This window comes from Aquila chrysaetos, chromosome 10 (genome assembly GCF_900496995.4).
Source record: "Aquila chrysaetos chrysaetos chromosome 10, bAquChr1.4, whole genome shotgun sequence".
NCBI lineage: Eukaryota > Metazoa > Chordata > Aves > Accipitriformes > Accipitridae > Aquila > Aquila chrysaetos.
In genome coordinates, this window is record NC_044013.1 from 29,040,004 (window position 1) to 29,053,983 (window position 13,980).

The following is a 13,980-nucleotide window of genomic DNA, read 5'->3' on the forward strand; positions in this document are numbered from 1 at the left end:
CCAACTTGCCCATGATCAACACACCATTTCCAACAAGCTCTCCTTGCAAAACTAGCATGCCCTCAACTTCCTCAGTTCTTTCTTACAAGTCAAATTCAGCAGCTTCAATGAGTATTTGCACTTTCTCAGGGAAGGTGTCTCTCTTCTTTTCTTTTTCTTTCTCTTTCTCTGCTACGTTACAGCATCCAGCAGGTTTTGCTGGTATGGGTATAGAAAGTGTGTTACCATTTCTGGGTAAGCAAAAGGGTAAGCAAATAGGAACCTGTGTTATGCTATCAAGACAGGGATGATTAATTTGTAGTTAACATCCATTTACTTCATTATCCCTTCATTGAAGCTTGACAAATGTGAAAACAACAATGAAAAATAGAAATTAATAGGAGTATTAACAGTGAATGCAACATACTATAGGTTTAATCCCCATAAAAGAGCATACGGATGTGTTAGATCTTTCTTTGTAATGACCTTTTATCCACCTTCCTGTCCTTGGGCATAAATCTATTTAAATTTAAAGACATCTATTTATATACACACACACGTGTGTGTCTGTGTGCGTGTCTATATATATGCATGCATATGTGTACCACAGAAGGTTTTCTCATCAGTTATCAATTAAGGTTGAGAAAACCACTTTGACAAAACTAAAGCTCGTGTACAGTTTGACATTCTGGATGGTTTCTCTCCAGGCAGCAGCTGCTCCAAATGTCCTAGCAAGGGAGGTGACCCATGGTGTCCGGTCCCCACTTGGCCCCACATTGAAGGGAGTGGATCAGCTCTATGCAGGACAACAGGTGAGGAGCAGGAAGAAACACCTTGGTGCTACCAAGCATCTAGCCATTGTCCTGTCCCCAGGGCAGAAAGCATCAGGGCATCTCTGCCCCTCATTAGCGCTCCCACCCCATTGGGGTGCTCACACTAATCTGAACCGCCTTCTCCTGCTTTTTTATGCATGTCTGCTTGGCTTGGAAGGTGCTTTTCAGAAAAGCATCACTGAGATCTCAAGCAAAACAGAGGGGCTGCATTTGAGTGGAAAGCAGATGCTTGCCCACATTTGTGTAGGCATCTCCTCCAGTCCTGCAGCTATTTGAACATGAACATGTGGGCTGTGAGGCCAAGAGGTGATTAAGAAATTATATTAAAGCATGTTCGTGCCAAACCTCCGTAGTACCTCAAGTCAGACTGTTGCCGCAATGGAGTGAAAATCCATAGTGGGGAGTTGTCCAGGTGCTTGCATATCCTCAGGACAAAACTGAGGACCTGTAAGGAAATGGGGAATTTCAGTCACTGCTACTTTCCTCACTGAAATCCTCTTGAAAAAAATGGTATTAAAAGAGCTACTCATCTACCTTTCAAGGTGACCTGCAAATGAAGAAAAATGTGTTTGTGGCCTTATTTGTGGCTTAGTTATGAAGGCCTGAAAAGTTGGCAGGGATTTGAAGCAACGCTGGAACTTTTTTTTTCTTTTTTTCTTTTTTTTTTCCTGCTAGAAATTTAGTTCTTGACTTCCCTGGCACTCTATGGCCAAAGAGAGAACAAGTGAAATCAAACCATCGCAGGGGACTGACGCTGGTATGTCCGAGAAAAGGACGCATAGTCACACCACCTCCTGGTTTGCCTCCAAAGGAGAGGGAATACTTTTGGCTGCAGGGATTTTATTTCTAGGCAGGAGAGAAAACATTTGTTTGGCTTTTTTTGGCCTCTTAGTGAGCTAAGGAAATCTTGGGTGAAAGTAAGTCTCTGATAAAGATCTAATTCTCTTTCTCTTTTCACTGCCTGGCGGGGGAGTTCCCATGTAAGTAGGGTTGGATGGAGAAGAAGGAGAGGAGGAAAAACCCTTGCCTGTGTCAGGAAACAAAAAGACTCATGCTAATAGCTCACAGGGAAGGAAGGAGGCAAACATTAAAAATGCCGACATGGAAATTTGGAGAAATTATAAGCAATTAAATACTCTAAATCAGAGGTCTCTAACCTTGGCAGAAGAAAAATGAAGAAAGCCTGGATGTGACAGTGCAGCTACAGCTAAAACAGGAAAAATAAAAGTTGGGCAAGTAGGAAGCAAGTACATTTTAGTCTTTCTTCATACCAGAGTGGGTTTTGTCTCTAAAGCCTCGCTGGGGGGACAGCGCTGGGGCAGGGGATGCTGGCCCACGAGCCCACTGCCACAGAGCAGGTCACCAATGGGAGATAGAAAAGACCCAGCTCACCCCTCGGTGACACGGAGTTCATCGCCGATATCAGTGATTGACATAAACCCCTTTACATCTGGGTGTCCTCAGAGATGGCAGGACCCCGGGATCCCCTCGCCCTCTCGTGCTGCCTCCCCATCCCTGCACGATGCCAGCCAAGCAGTGCTGGTCTCACCGTGCTGGCTGCCTCACGGGAGACGAGCGGCAGCAACGTCCTTTCTGCCTTGTGCACTTATTTTCAAAGCCAAAAGAGCTGAAACTATTTGAGGCACCAGCAACCTGACCCTACTCTCCTGGGTCACCCCAAAGGTTTCACTGTTGTTTCTCGTGGGGAGGGTCTGGGCTATGGTGGCACTGCACGTCTGACCTCTCTGGGCAAACTCCACTGGTGCCAGCCTCTGAGAGAGAGGACAACAGCTAAACCAACTCCAAAAACCTCTTACATTGCCCTCAAATCACCTTCCCTTACACACACCACCGCAACGCGACAGCCTGGACCGCACTTTGCTAGGAATGGAGATACCTGGTCTTCCAGAGGCAAAAAATTCCTTGTAGGGTAACAGATGGGACACCAAACCTGTCACCAATCAAGAAACTTGGATTGAGATAGTCTAAGGATTGTCCACAGTTGTAGGACAAAGAAGCAAAACAAAACCAAAAAGCGTGATTTAATTGAATTTAATTTTTATTTTGCACTTTTTAATTATTGCTCTTGAGAGGATGTGTCCATTGTCTCTTACCCAAAAGCCACTTATTTCCATGCCAATTTGACAAAATTTTTCACACATCTAAACTTTTCCTGCTGAAAACCAGCAGGAAGGATCCTGGCCTGAAGCTCTAGACAAGCAGCGACAGCAAAAGTCAGGACCTTGGCGCTCCCATGGCTTCATAACAGGGGTCCACTCCGCTGCGTGGGCTGAGCTTCTCAAGCTTTGCCCCCCTCCACGCAGCCTGAGAAATGTGAGGATGCAAAATAACCACGGAAAGAACTCATGGGATGGGAGACTGAGGAAGAAGGTTCAGTGGAGTGTCGAGCAGAGCCTGCTGTTTCCCATTTATCCTCTAGCCCTGCAGTTTGCTGTGTGGCTCTGCCTTATTTTACCTGGACATCATTTGCAAAAGCAAAAAAAAAAAAAAAAAAATTATTTACTTACCCACCCTGGCAGGTGATGCCACGAAGGACTTTTCTGAGCACAACAGAGGAGTTGGGTGACACTGCTAAGCAAAGAGCTTGGGAGCAGCTGAACCCCGTTTCCGTGGTCCAGGAGTTGGGGTGCCATCCAGGATAAGAAAAAAACAAATTAAGCAGCACCCTGAAAATTACTCGAATGGATCATTAGACAAAAGTGCAGGACACCAGCGCTTGCTCCAAAATGGTGAGGTTAGAAAGGTTATTATGAGCAGGCAGGATGCGACCACATTTGATTTCCAGCAGAAACATGGTTGTGAGTCCCCGACGGGTCAATGGGAAGGGGAGCCGGGCTGGGCCTCCTCTGGGGACCTTCTCCGTTGAGAACGACAGCAGCAAGGAGATCGTCCAAAAAGTGCAAGTCCCAAATCAAAAGTCAAGCCACTACTAAAGGAAAGACATTAACAAGATCTAAAACTGTGCTATCCAGAGGTATTAAGATGTTGGAACTAAACCTGCCTTATTCCTGCTAGTGGTTGCATTTTAAGGAAACCTTTTAAAAGGATTATCTTCAGGAACTCTCTTTCAACAGCCTTTTCTTTAAGAGTCCTTCATGGTGATACTCCTATTAATTATGCTATGTGATATGATTATGTATTTATTCAGGCATGGGTTGGAAGCACGAAGCAGAGCTAACATTTGCAGGTGTCACTTACAATATGGAGTCTGGTAACTCCAGCCTTTGATCCGGTTCGCAGCTGTATAGGGGATCTGCGCAGGACAGGCATCCACGAGGTAGCTGGTATCTATGTTGTCACCACGTTGTTTGATCTCGGGGTGATTGGCTGCTTGCTTTATTTATACATGGGTTTTTTAAAAAGACGGGTGAGGACCCCCCGAGCGCCGGCTGAGGCTCTTTTAACAGGCAACCGTAAGAAAAATTATATGCGGATCTATATCCATATCTAGCTGAAGATAAAGATGTATATTTTTATCTGTATATATAGGTATTTCCATATCTAGCTGTCTCTCTATTTACCTGTTTTAACAATAAAAAGGCAACTTCTTACACAGCTTTTGCTGCTACATTTAGACCAGAAAAAGAAGTTATTCCGCATCCCTCCACTTCCAGCCTCTGCGAAGGTCTCCGGGAAAAGACGGATGGTTTAGCAGCCTCTGTCTTTGGGCGCAGGGTCTCACCCTCCTTGTAACTATTCCTGTGAGTAAGGGCCATCACGCCGAGAGCACAGGAAGAAAGAAGTCACCTCCGGCCAGGTACGGCCCTACCTAACGCACAGCCAGCAGCAGCCACGGGGAAGACCTCACCTAGGGTGGCTTTGGTTTAATACTTGAAGGTGTTACCGAGAGCAAGAGAGGTTTGCTCTCTGGTCGCTACTCCTATAAAGGAAATTGCATCTCAGGTTCAGGTACCGTCCTAAATGCAAAAAAATACAGACGTGGCCCTTAGATTTGGAAGGTCTGAGGCCACCGGGCTGATTCGAGCCCTCCGGTAGCCCGCTCACTCTGTATGTGCATAAAGGAGTGTGTGTCAGAGTGCACACACAAATATGAGCACGTACCATATACAGCCGTATGTGCCTCAATGCTCATAAAGGACACCTGTGAAGAATTTAAGAAAATATTTTACATTTAAATACAAACGTTCTGCTTCAATTCAGAGACGCTGCCTTTGCATGTGCATGTGCGTGGGCATCATATATATTGCGCATATATAGAGCATACGCAGGCTGGATGTATGTTTAAATCTATGTCCGTGCACTTACGATATATGAATGCTGTAAATATCTGTACAATATGCGTATATTTTATTTTATAGGCACTCACATAGGGAGAGAATGAACCGTTTGTATAACATAAGCATAGAGACACAGTACATACATGTTGAGCATACAAACTCCGCTATATATATATATTCTATATACACATGTAGACACATATATAACATCTATATTGCATATATTATTTATAGATATACACAGACATTTTTTCCAAACTAAAACATTCTCTTTTTCATATTGCTAATTTACTCAAAGTCTGTAACATAAAATAGGAGCTGTGCGGGGGGGGGGGGGGGGGGGGGAGAAGGGAAACTTCACTTTACCTACTTCAGCTGAATGTCTTATTATTTCTTTTTTTTAAGGAAACTTCATTGTATATTCTAGAAAAGTATATTGGTGGGGTAGGTTTACCAGAAGCAGAGAGAATGTGCAGGGAGTGAGAAAGTGAATTGATGGATGGATGGTTAAATGAATATAAATGAACTGATACCTTTACAGGAAAATAACATTTCTTTTCTTTTTTTTATTCTATAGATCAGTGGGTTTTGTATCTGTAATTCTTTCATATCAGCAAAGAGGAAATAAACTCCCATGTAAATCATTTTCCCCCCATCTGGAAGCATATTAAAAGCATGCCTTTTTTTTTTTTCTTTTAAGCAGAGCCTTTTTTCCCCCTATTTGCTTATCGGTTCATCCACCATTACATTTTAAATGAAATTGCAAGACCCCCCTCTCCTCCCCCCCAAATTCCGGGCTGATGTCGGAAAGAGGGAATCAGCCTCTCCCATGCTTTAGAATAACTGACCTAGATTCAATTACAGATAGACCTGGCGGAGAGGACGGCACCTCGCTGCCTTCTCAGGGGTCTCTTCAAAAAAAAAAAAAGGGGGGAGCAAAAAATAAAAAAAATAAAACACCCCCTCCCCAAAAAGGGGGGGGGGGGGGAGAAAAAGAGAGGGGAGCAGATAAACACAAGGCTTTCACCAACAGCACCTGACTACTGCAGGCGCCCGGGCATCCCCCGGACAGAGCCCCGGCTCCTCCGCAGCGCCCGCCCCGACGGCGCGGCCCCGCTCCCGGCCCCGGCCCGCTTTCCTGGCGGTGGGGCCGGGGGCTGCTCGGTCTCTCCCCGCTCCCCTCCGGGGAGGGGGGGGCCGGGGGGGGGCGTTTCGGAAAAGCATAGCTTTTGGGAGGCGGGGGTGCCTCCCGGTTCTCCCCGCTGCCTGCCGGGTGGGAGCGGGGAGAAGCGGGGCGACATCCCGGGAGCAGCGGAGAGCATCGCGGCGCGGCTCTCCCTCCCTCTCCGCGGGACCGGGCGGGTGTCGGGGGACCGGGGGGGGGGTGTCCCATCCAGCCACCCCCCGGCCCCGAAAGGCTGCGGCAGCACGGGGAGGGAGGAGGCGGGGGGGGGCTCCGGGCCCGCAAGACGGCTTGTTTCATTTCAAAGTGGGACCGGGGCCGCTCTTGGACGCGCCGCTCGCAAATATAATCTTCATATTCAGTTCAATGGAGTCTCCTTATAATTTACAGCGGAGAGATAAGGCTGGAGGATGCAATGAAAAAAAAATCTGAAGTCATCCTCTCCCCCCCTGTACTGCGCTGCACCTTGGGCAGCGGAGCAGAATCCAGAATCTCAACTTCTCCCGACATATGTTTCCAGCAGATAAGTAAACAATCTGGACGTGAAATGAAAATTTTAATTAATGCAGTAATGCTATTACACCTCAAGTGTGCAAATCCCATTGCCTTGCACTGTGACAATGGGTGGGGAGGAGGAAAGAAAGCAGACAGACAACAAACCACAAGCAAATTCTAATCTGGGTTTTGCTTTTCACTCGGCTCCAATTGTTTTCATAGTTTGTTTCCTTTGAATTAATCTCATCCTTATATTTCAATAATTACCAGCTACTCATCTCTTCTCTTTCTCTCACACACTCAAAGAGCTGGCTCCCTCTCCCTCGCTCTCCTTTTTAAATTGGGATCAACCTGTATTTAATTTCTGGGCTTTTAGGCGTACACACGTTGGCTTGTTGCAGTGTGGACCTGCACAGACCCTGCACGTTATTTCTTGTTTAGCTTTCCAAACGCGGCGCGTTCAGTAATAATGAAGTATTTTGCCCTAATAAAAAGGGAAGAAAAAAAAAAAATAAAGGCTGAGTTGTCCCTTTGATGTTGGTATAAAACACCCCAACTGGAACAGAGGTGTGTGAAGGGAGAAAAGAGAGATGGGGAGGCAAAATTAAGGACCGAAGGGAAAAAAAAAAAGGGGGGGGGGCGGTAAATTACAGACACATCAAAAGCCCCGGCAGTGGCAGAGGCTGCCTCGCTCCGGAGTGCGGAGCAGCGCGGAAAACACAGCCCGCTTTTCCCCCTGCGGTGCCGGGGTCCTTCCAGCCCTCCCCGGACTGCAGCCTGCCCGAGCGGGGAAAGGGAGCAGCAGCGGGCTGGGCTGGATTTAGCTCAATATTTTAATTTTTAAGCCTTTTTAATGATTTTTTAATTTTTTTTTTAAGGGAGGCGGTGAGCACGCTCCGGCTGGAGGGACCCTCCTGCCTGCTCTCTGCCCGCGGGCAGCGCGGGATGTGTTCCCACCTGCCCGCCCCCACCCTCGCCCCCGCCGGCCCGTCGGAAGCCGGAGCAGCGGCGGAGCACGGAACCGGCGCGGCCGGAGCCCCACGCGTGCCCCGCGTGGGTCCCCGGCCCGGTCCGGCCGGTCGGGGCTGCTGGGAGCGGGGGAGGAGGAGGAGGAGGAGGAGGAGGATGTGTTTCTGATCACCGCTTACTTTTAAACACTACAATCAAGGAATGTAGCCAGGAGGTCGGGCCTGGAATAAAACCGTAAAATCAGAATTGCAATCTTTTTGATGTTTCAAAGTCTCTTTGAATGCCTTTGATACACTCAATAGCAAATTTACTGGGCTATTATCACTAATAAGCAGAAATAAGTAATATCTCTCAGAGACTTCTATGGGCTTAATGTGTCCTTTAAAATAAAGTTTTTTAACATCACATAATTCCCCTTCTGTCTTTGTCCTCTCCAGCAGCAGAGCTCCCTGGCGATCGCACGGCTACACCTGGGCACCAGCTCGGGCTCTCCCCGTTCCCTCTGCCCCCAGACTTCTTTCCTCTTTCTCTCTGATTTCTTGTTTTGTTTAAAGGAAGGCCAGGCTGGATGCTTGTAAGTGTCTAGGTGGTCCTGCAGGCACCAAAACAGAACCATTGTCTGAGCGAAGGTGGGACGAGAAGAGAGAGGAGAGAGGAGAGGAGAGAGGAGAGGGAGGAGAGGAGAGGAGAAGAGAGGGAGGAGGAGGGAGAGGAGAGGAGAGGAGAGGAGAGGAGAGGAGAGGAGAGGAGAGGAGAGGAAGAGGAGAGAGAGAGAAATGATAGAGAAGAGAGAAAAAGAAAAGAAGAGGAGAAAAAGAAGAGAAAGAAAGGAGGGAAAAGAATGAGAAAGAGGAAAAGAAAAGGAAAAAAGAAAAGAAAAAGAAAAGAAAAGAAAAGAAAAGAAAAGAAAAGAAAAGAAAAGAAGAAAAGAAAAGAAAAGAAAAGAAAAGAAAAGAAAAGAAAAGAAAAGACAAAAGAGAAAAAAGAGAAAGCAGAGCGAGGGGACCTGCGGGGCGCGAGCGGGCCCGGGTCCGCGGATGCGCCGGTCCCTGCCTGCCGAGCGGCTCCGCTCGGCTCCGGTCGGCTCCGCGCTGCGCGGGGGCTGCGCGGGGCTGCGCGGGTGCGGGCGAGGCTCCGCGATGCAGCCCGGCCCGGGACAGCGCCCGGCCGCGCACCCAAGGCGTGGTGCGCCTAACCCCGCGGCCTTTGTTTAATGATTTTATTGAAAGAAGGAGACAGTTGTGGGGAAACAGGTTTGACAAGGAGCTGCATTTCCCCCTCGAGGGAATAGCTTCCCCCCCCCCCTTCTTTCTGTTTTTGGTTTCCCTTTGACATCAAAGTCAGTAATCGGTTCATTGCAGTGTCAAGTTCATTATTTAATTTATTTATCTCCACGAGTTAAATAGCTACACACCTGCAGACGGGCGAGAGAGTTGGAGGAATAATACGGCGGGGGGGGGGGGGGGGCTGGAAACGAAACACATCGCGAGCAGAGGCGGTGAAGGGAGGTCTGGCAGGGCGAGCGGAGCAGGAGGGGGAAGGCTAGAGAGCGAGGGAAAGGCAGCGAGGAGCAGGAATAGAGAAACGAGGAAAGAGAAAGAAAGAGAAAGAGAAAGAAAGAGGGAGAAAAACAAGGAGAACGGAAAGAGAGAAAGAAACAGAGAGAGAAGGGAGAAAATAAGAAAGGAAGAGAGAGAAGAGAGAGGGAGAGAGATAAAAGAGAGAAAAATCAATCAATGAAGACAAGAAAGAAAGAAAAAGAAAATAAAGTAAAAAGGGAAAGAAAGGAGGAAAGAAGCAAGAAGAAAGGGAAAGAAAGAAGCAAAGTAGGAAGGAAAGATCCCCGCTAAAGTTTCCAGCCCTGTCGCTTCGCGCTCGCCCACCTCACCCAGACTTTACCCCGACCCCCCCCGCCCCCCCCCGAGCCCGTTCCCCGCCCCCCGGCAGCCGCCGGGGCCGCCCCGGGGAGCAGCGCCCCGATGTGCGCCCCTCGGCCGGGCTGGTTTCAGGGGCTACGGAGCGTCCCACCAAAGCTCTGCTGTGATGGGGAGCTGGGAGGGGGGGGGCGGACGCGGTGCCCCCCCCCCCCCCCGCCGCTCTGCCCCCATCTCCTGCGGGGCCCGGCGGGCCGCGGGCAGGCTCTTTCCCCCCGCCCCCCCCCGCTCTCCTTCCGACCATTGTCAGACTAATCTGGGTGGATGTTAAAGGACACTGAGCTATCGGTGTTATCACCCAGAGTGACAGCAACTGTCAGCTGGGGTTAAATCAGCGCTCGGCGCTGCCGGCGCCGCGCCGCGCCTCCCTGCCCCACGCCGGGCGCATTCAGCCCCGCGTGTCCCAGCGGATCGTCCCGCTGCTCCCAGGCCCTCCCGAAGCCAGCTCCTTTAATTGTCCTCATTTGTAAGAGCCGTTTTGTCATGCTAAACGAGGCTGGAGCAGCCATTCTAACCTCTCCTTTCAGCCCTTTTCTCCTCTCCCCTTTTGTTTACCTTCGCCTGATCTCTCATTTATTTATCTATCTATTCTTCCCCTGCTTACCCTCCCATTCAAGCCCCATGTATGTTAATTGTGTTATGCCGTTTAATTCTAACACCGGTCTCCAAAGAGCACTTAATGAGCAAAGCACATCCAAACACGCATCGCTCCGGCTATTCAGCTCTTCCAGACGGACCTCTGCGTCTTACTCCTTCCTCCTCTGCAGCGAGACCCCCTCCCTTCACAGAAAGCCCCCCCCATGAATAGCCCCCCCAAACATCACTAATTGATCTGGACAAGATGCTAATTCCACCCCACCGCCTTCCAGCACCACCAACATCCCCCCCCGCCCCGCCAAATCTCTCCTCGCACCGGTAAAACTTCAACGCCGCGGAGGCAACTTGCGAAAGCCCGGTTCCCCGACGGGATGGGGGGGCCGGGGCGGAGGGGAGCAGCCCCCCCCCCCCCGCCGCAGACACTCGGGTTTGCCGCAGCAAAATCCCCGCTTTTTGGAACTTTTCTCACCCCGCAGCCGCTTTTCCCCGACGGGCTCCAAACGGAGCCCGACTCGATCCGTTACGGCTCCAAACCGGCCCCGACCCAGTGAGATCGGCTACCGGGGAGAGGAGGGGGGGGACACACACGTCGGGACGAGGAGAGCGGGTCCGCGACTGCGGCAAACGCCGGGGGCTGCGGGGGGGAGCTCGGCCCCACCGCGGGGAGCATCCATCCATCCATCCATCCATCGGCCGCAGCCCCCGGCGGTCGCCGGTGCGGGACGCGGGGCTGGGGAGCCGGGGCACCGCATTTACACCACGGAGTTGCCTCGTTTGATGACAGATTGTCTTTATTCAAAACGTCTTTGTTCAACAAATGAAAAGGTTTTAACGAGGTAAAATCCTGCCGGATACATTTTTGTTTTTCCTTCTTCTTCTTCCCCAAGACATTGTGAAAACATATTTAAATTACCGTCGGTTTTCATTCGGGTTTTCGTTATTAGTAGTAGTATTAGTATTATTAATTTTTTACAATTCTACTGCCTGACTTCATACCTGACGCTCTGTCTAAAGTAAACTTAGATCTAGTCTCACTGGATCACACAAATTTAAGGACTATCTGTTTTAAATTAAGCAAACACTATCATATGTTTTAAATATAAATGTTTCTCCCCCTCTTTTTTTTTTTTTAACTTTGAAGACCCTTTTTCTGACGTGAAAAGCAATTTTACCTAGTAGTGCGTGGTGGCAAAATATATATATATTTATATATATAACACAGCTGATCTCATCTTTTAATGTGCAAAAAGAAAACAACAAAAAAAAAAACCATAGTAAGACCGGGACTTCCCAAAGTCAAGTCCAAGTGACATGAGACCCTGGAGAGCTCATAGACATTAAGAGAATAAATAAAAAATCGAAACCGCCTCTCTCTCTTCCCCCCCCCCCCCTTTTTCTCCCCCGCTTTGTCCCAAAAGGGCAGTTCAAGGTTCGCTTTTTTTTCCTTTTTTCTTTCTTTTTTTTTTGGTTTTTTTTTTGTTTTGTTTTTTGTTTGTTTGTTTGTTTAAACACATTTACAACTCTTACAAGTGCCGGGCTCCTATCTGACCCCGCGATTGCAGATCCCCCCCGAGCCTGGGGCCAGCTCTCAGGACGAGGTTTAGGTGAGAGCATCTCCGAGTCCCCGAGGCAGAGTCCGCGTCTGTCCCGGCCCGGTGGCGGGCAGCAGAGTCCTGTTTCGGGTGGCCTTTTGCTTCTGCAGGTTTTATGTACATGCATACGAAGGAATCCCAGTTCCGGCTGCCACCCGGGGGGGGGGGGGGGGGGGGCACACACGCCTGTGGGGGTGTGGGTGGATGTTACATGGCAGTCGCATGTGCTGAAGAATAGGGGTCTATCCCAGTCTTGGTCATGCCTGGGAATAATATGTAGGCAACTGGAGGTTGCAAACTGGAAGCCGACCAAGCGGTACAGTTACATGGCACGACATAGCCCGGGTTAGTTGGCGAGGGGTGAGTGTGGGTGTGTTGGCTGGGGCAGCTCAAGCTGCCAAACGCCCCGTTCTGGTATCCCAAGGTGGAGGCGTAGGGCAGGGTGCTGGTGGCTAAGGTGTGAGGAACCTCAGTCATCTTCTGAATGGCGCTGGAGCTGAACTGGCTGGGGTCAAGTAAGGAGTAAGGTGCTGAGGTGGGAGGCAGGAAAGCCCTGGCCTTCTCCGGGGAGCTCAGCAGAGAGTCAGTGGCCCCCACGGGAAGCCCGGCAGCCTTTAAGGGATCGGTTTCCCCGAGGTAAGGCAAAGGGAAGACATACCTGTCCTTTTTGAGCAGGTTCTTGGGCTTGCGCCGGGGTCTGTACTTGTAGTCTGGATGCTCCTTCATGTGCTGCGCCCGCAGCCGCTTGGCCTCGTCGATGTAAGGGCGCTTCTCCGCCTCGGAGAGCAACTTCCACTCCGCGCCCAGCCGCTTGCTAATCTCCGAGTTGTGCATTTTGGGGTTCTCCTGGGCCATCTTGCGCCGCTGGCCGCGGGACCACACCATGAAGGCGTTCATGGGGCGCTTGATGTGGTCGCTGGGCTTGGACATGCTTCGGCCGGGAGGGCGGGAGGCTCGGCGGGAGGCTGCGGTGTGGGGCGCGCTGGGGGCGCCGGCCGGCGGCGGGAGGAGGAGGAGGAGGAGGAAGGAGGAGGAGGAGGAAGAGGAGGAGGCCGAGGGAGCCGGAGGAGCGGGAGGAGCGGGCTCAGCTGATCATCACAGGTCCTCCGCCAACGCCGTCCCCGGCGGGAGCCCGGCCGGGGCGGGGCGCGGAGCGGCGCGGAGAGGCGCGGAGCAGCGCGGAGCGGGGCGGCCCGCGGGGCCCGGCGGGCAGCGGCTAGGCGGGCGGCGAGCCGCCGGGCACTGCAGCGGGCCGGCGGTGGGGACGCGGCGCGGTGCGGGGCAGTTCAAAGGCGAGGGGCTGCGGCGCGCAGGCTGACATAGCGGCAGGGCGTTCACAGCGCGGCCGGGCGCCCAATCAGCGCGGAGGGGGACCCGCTTAAAAAGCGAGGGAGAGAGGAAGGGCGAGAGGAAGAGGAGGGGAGGGGACAGGGGAGGGAGGAGGAGGAAGAAAGGAGGGGAAAGGAGGACACCCCCCTCACCCACCCACCCCCTTCAAACGCGCAGATTAAAAGGAAGGCTTTTGTGAGTCGCTGTGCTAATAGCAGCTGCGGAGGACGCGGGGGGTGAAGGGGGGGCGTCCCCATCCTCCCCATCCTCCCCCCGTCCCGCCGGTGTGCGGAGCGCGGCCGGTCCCGGCGTCCTCCAGGCTCCCCGCCGCCGCCGTCGGGGCTGCCAGTGCCGCGCTCCGCCGTGCTCCGGGCAGGTCTCCCGCTTACCCCCCCCCAGCCCCTCCTTCCCCGCTCCGCAGCCCCGCTTAACCCCGGGAGCCGGCCCGCGTCCCGGCTTGCTTTGAATAATTGCCTGCCTCCCGCGAAACGCCCGTGGGGAAAATATTTATTAAATGGAAACAATTGTCCTGGCTCCCGGGGGGGGGACCGCGTTTGTTCCAGGCTTATTGGTTTTTAGCACCTGCTTTGGTTAACAAACCTGCTCCGAAAAGCCGCCGCCGGGCCGTCCCCTACCCCCGCCCGCCCCTTTCCGACAGCGACTGAGGAGAGAAACGAGAAATCGGGCGGGCGGTGCGGCGGGGGGAGGTTCCCTGGGCCGGTCGGGGGGGCAGCCGCCCCGGCCCCTTCGGGCTCCCCCGTACCCCCCGCCGGGGCACGGCCGCCGCTCCGCCGGTAACTTCGCCTCCCG

At 51.7% G+C, this 13,980-nt stretch overlaps 1 protein-coding gene across 2 annotated transcripts; it reads right to left on the minus strand.

Annotated features, from left to right (window-relative positions):
* Positions 1-10,820: 10,820 nt before the first annotated feature.
* Positions 10,821-12,771, minus strand: SOX14 (SRY-box transcription factor 14). 2 transcript variants are annotated; one of them, XM_030028293.1, is made up of 2 exons: positions 12,022-12,771; positions 10,821-10,837 (listed from the first exon to the last, which is right to left on the minus strand). In XM_030028293.1, the coding sequence occupies exon 1, from the start codon at positions 12,769-12,771 to the stop codon at positions 12,049-12,051; it is 723 nt and encodes a 240-aa protein (XP_029884153.1). In that variant the 3' UTR covers positions 10,821-10,837; positions 12,022-12,048. The 2 variants fall into 2 exon arrangements, with proteins under 2 accessions (XP_029884153.1, XP_040982689.1); XM_041126755.1 differs by lacking the exon at positions 10,821-10,837 and having other exon boundaries at positions 11,119-12,346; positions 12,500-12,738.
* Between the last annotated feature and the right edge of the window lie 1,209 nt (positions 12,772-13,980).

Coding starts and splice junctions, on each gene's coding strand:
- SOX14 (XM_030028293.1), bottom strand. CDS start 12,771: ATGTCCAAGCCCAGCGACCACATCAAGCGCCCCATGAACGCCTTCATG.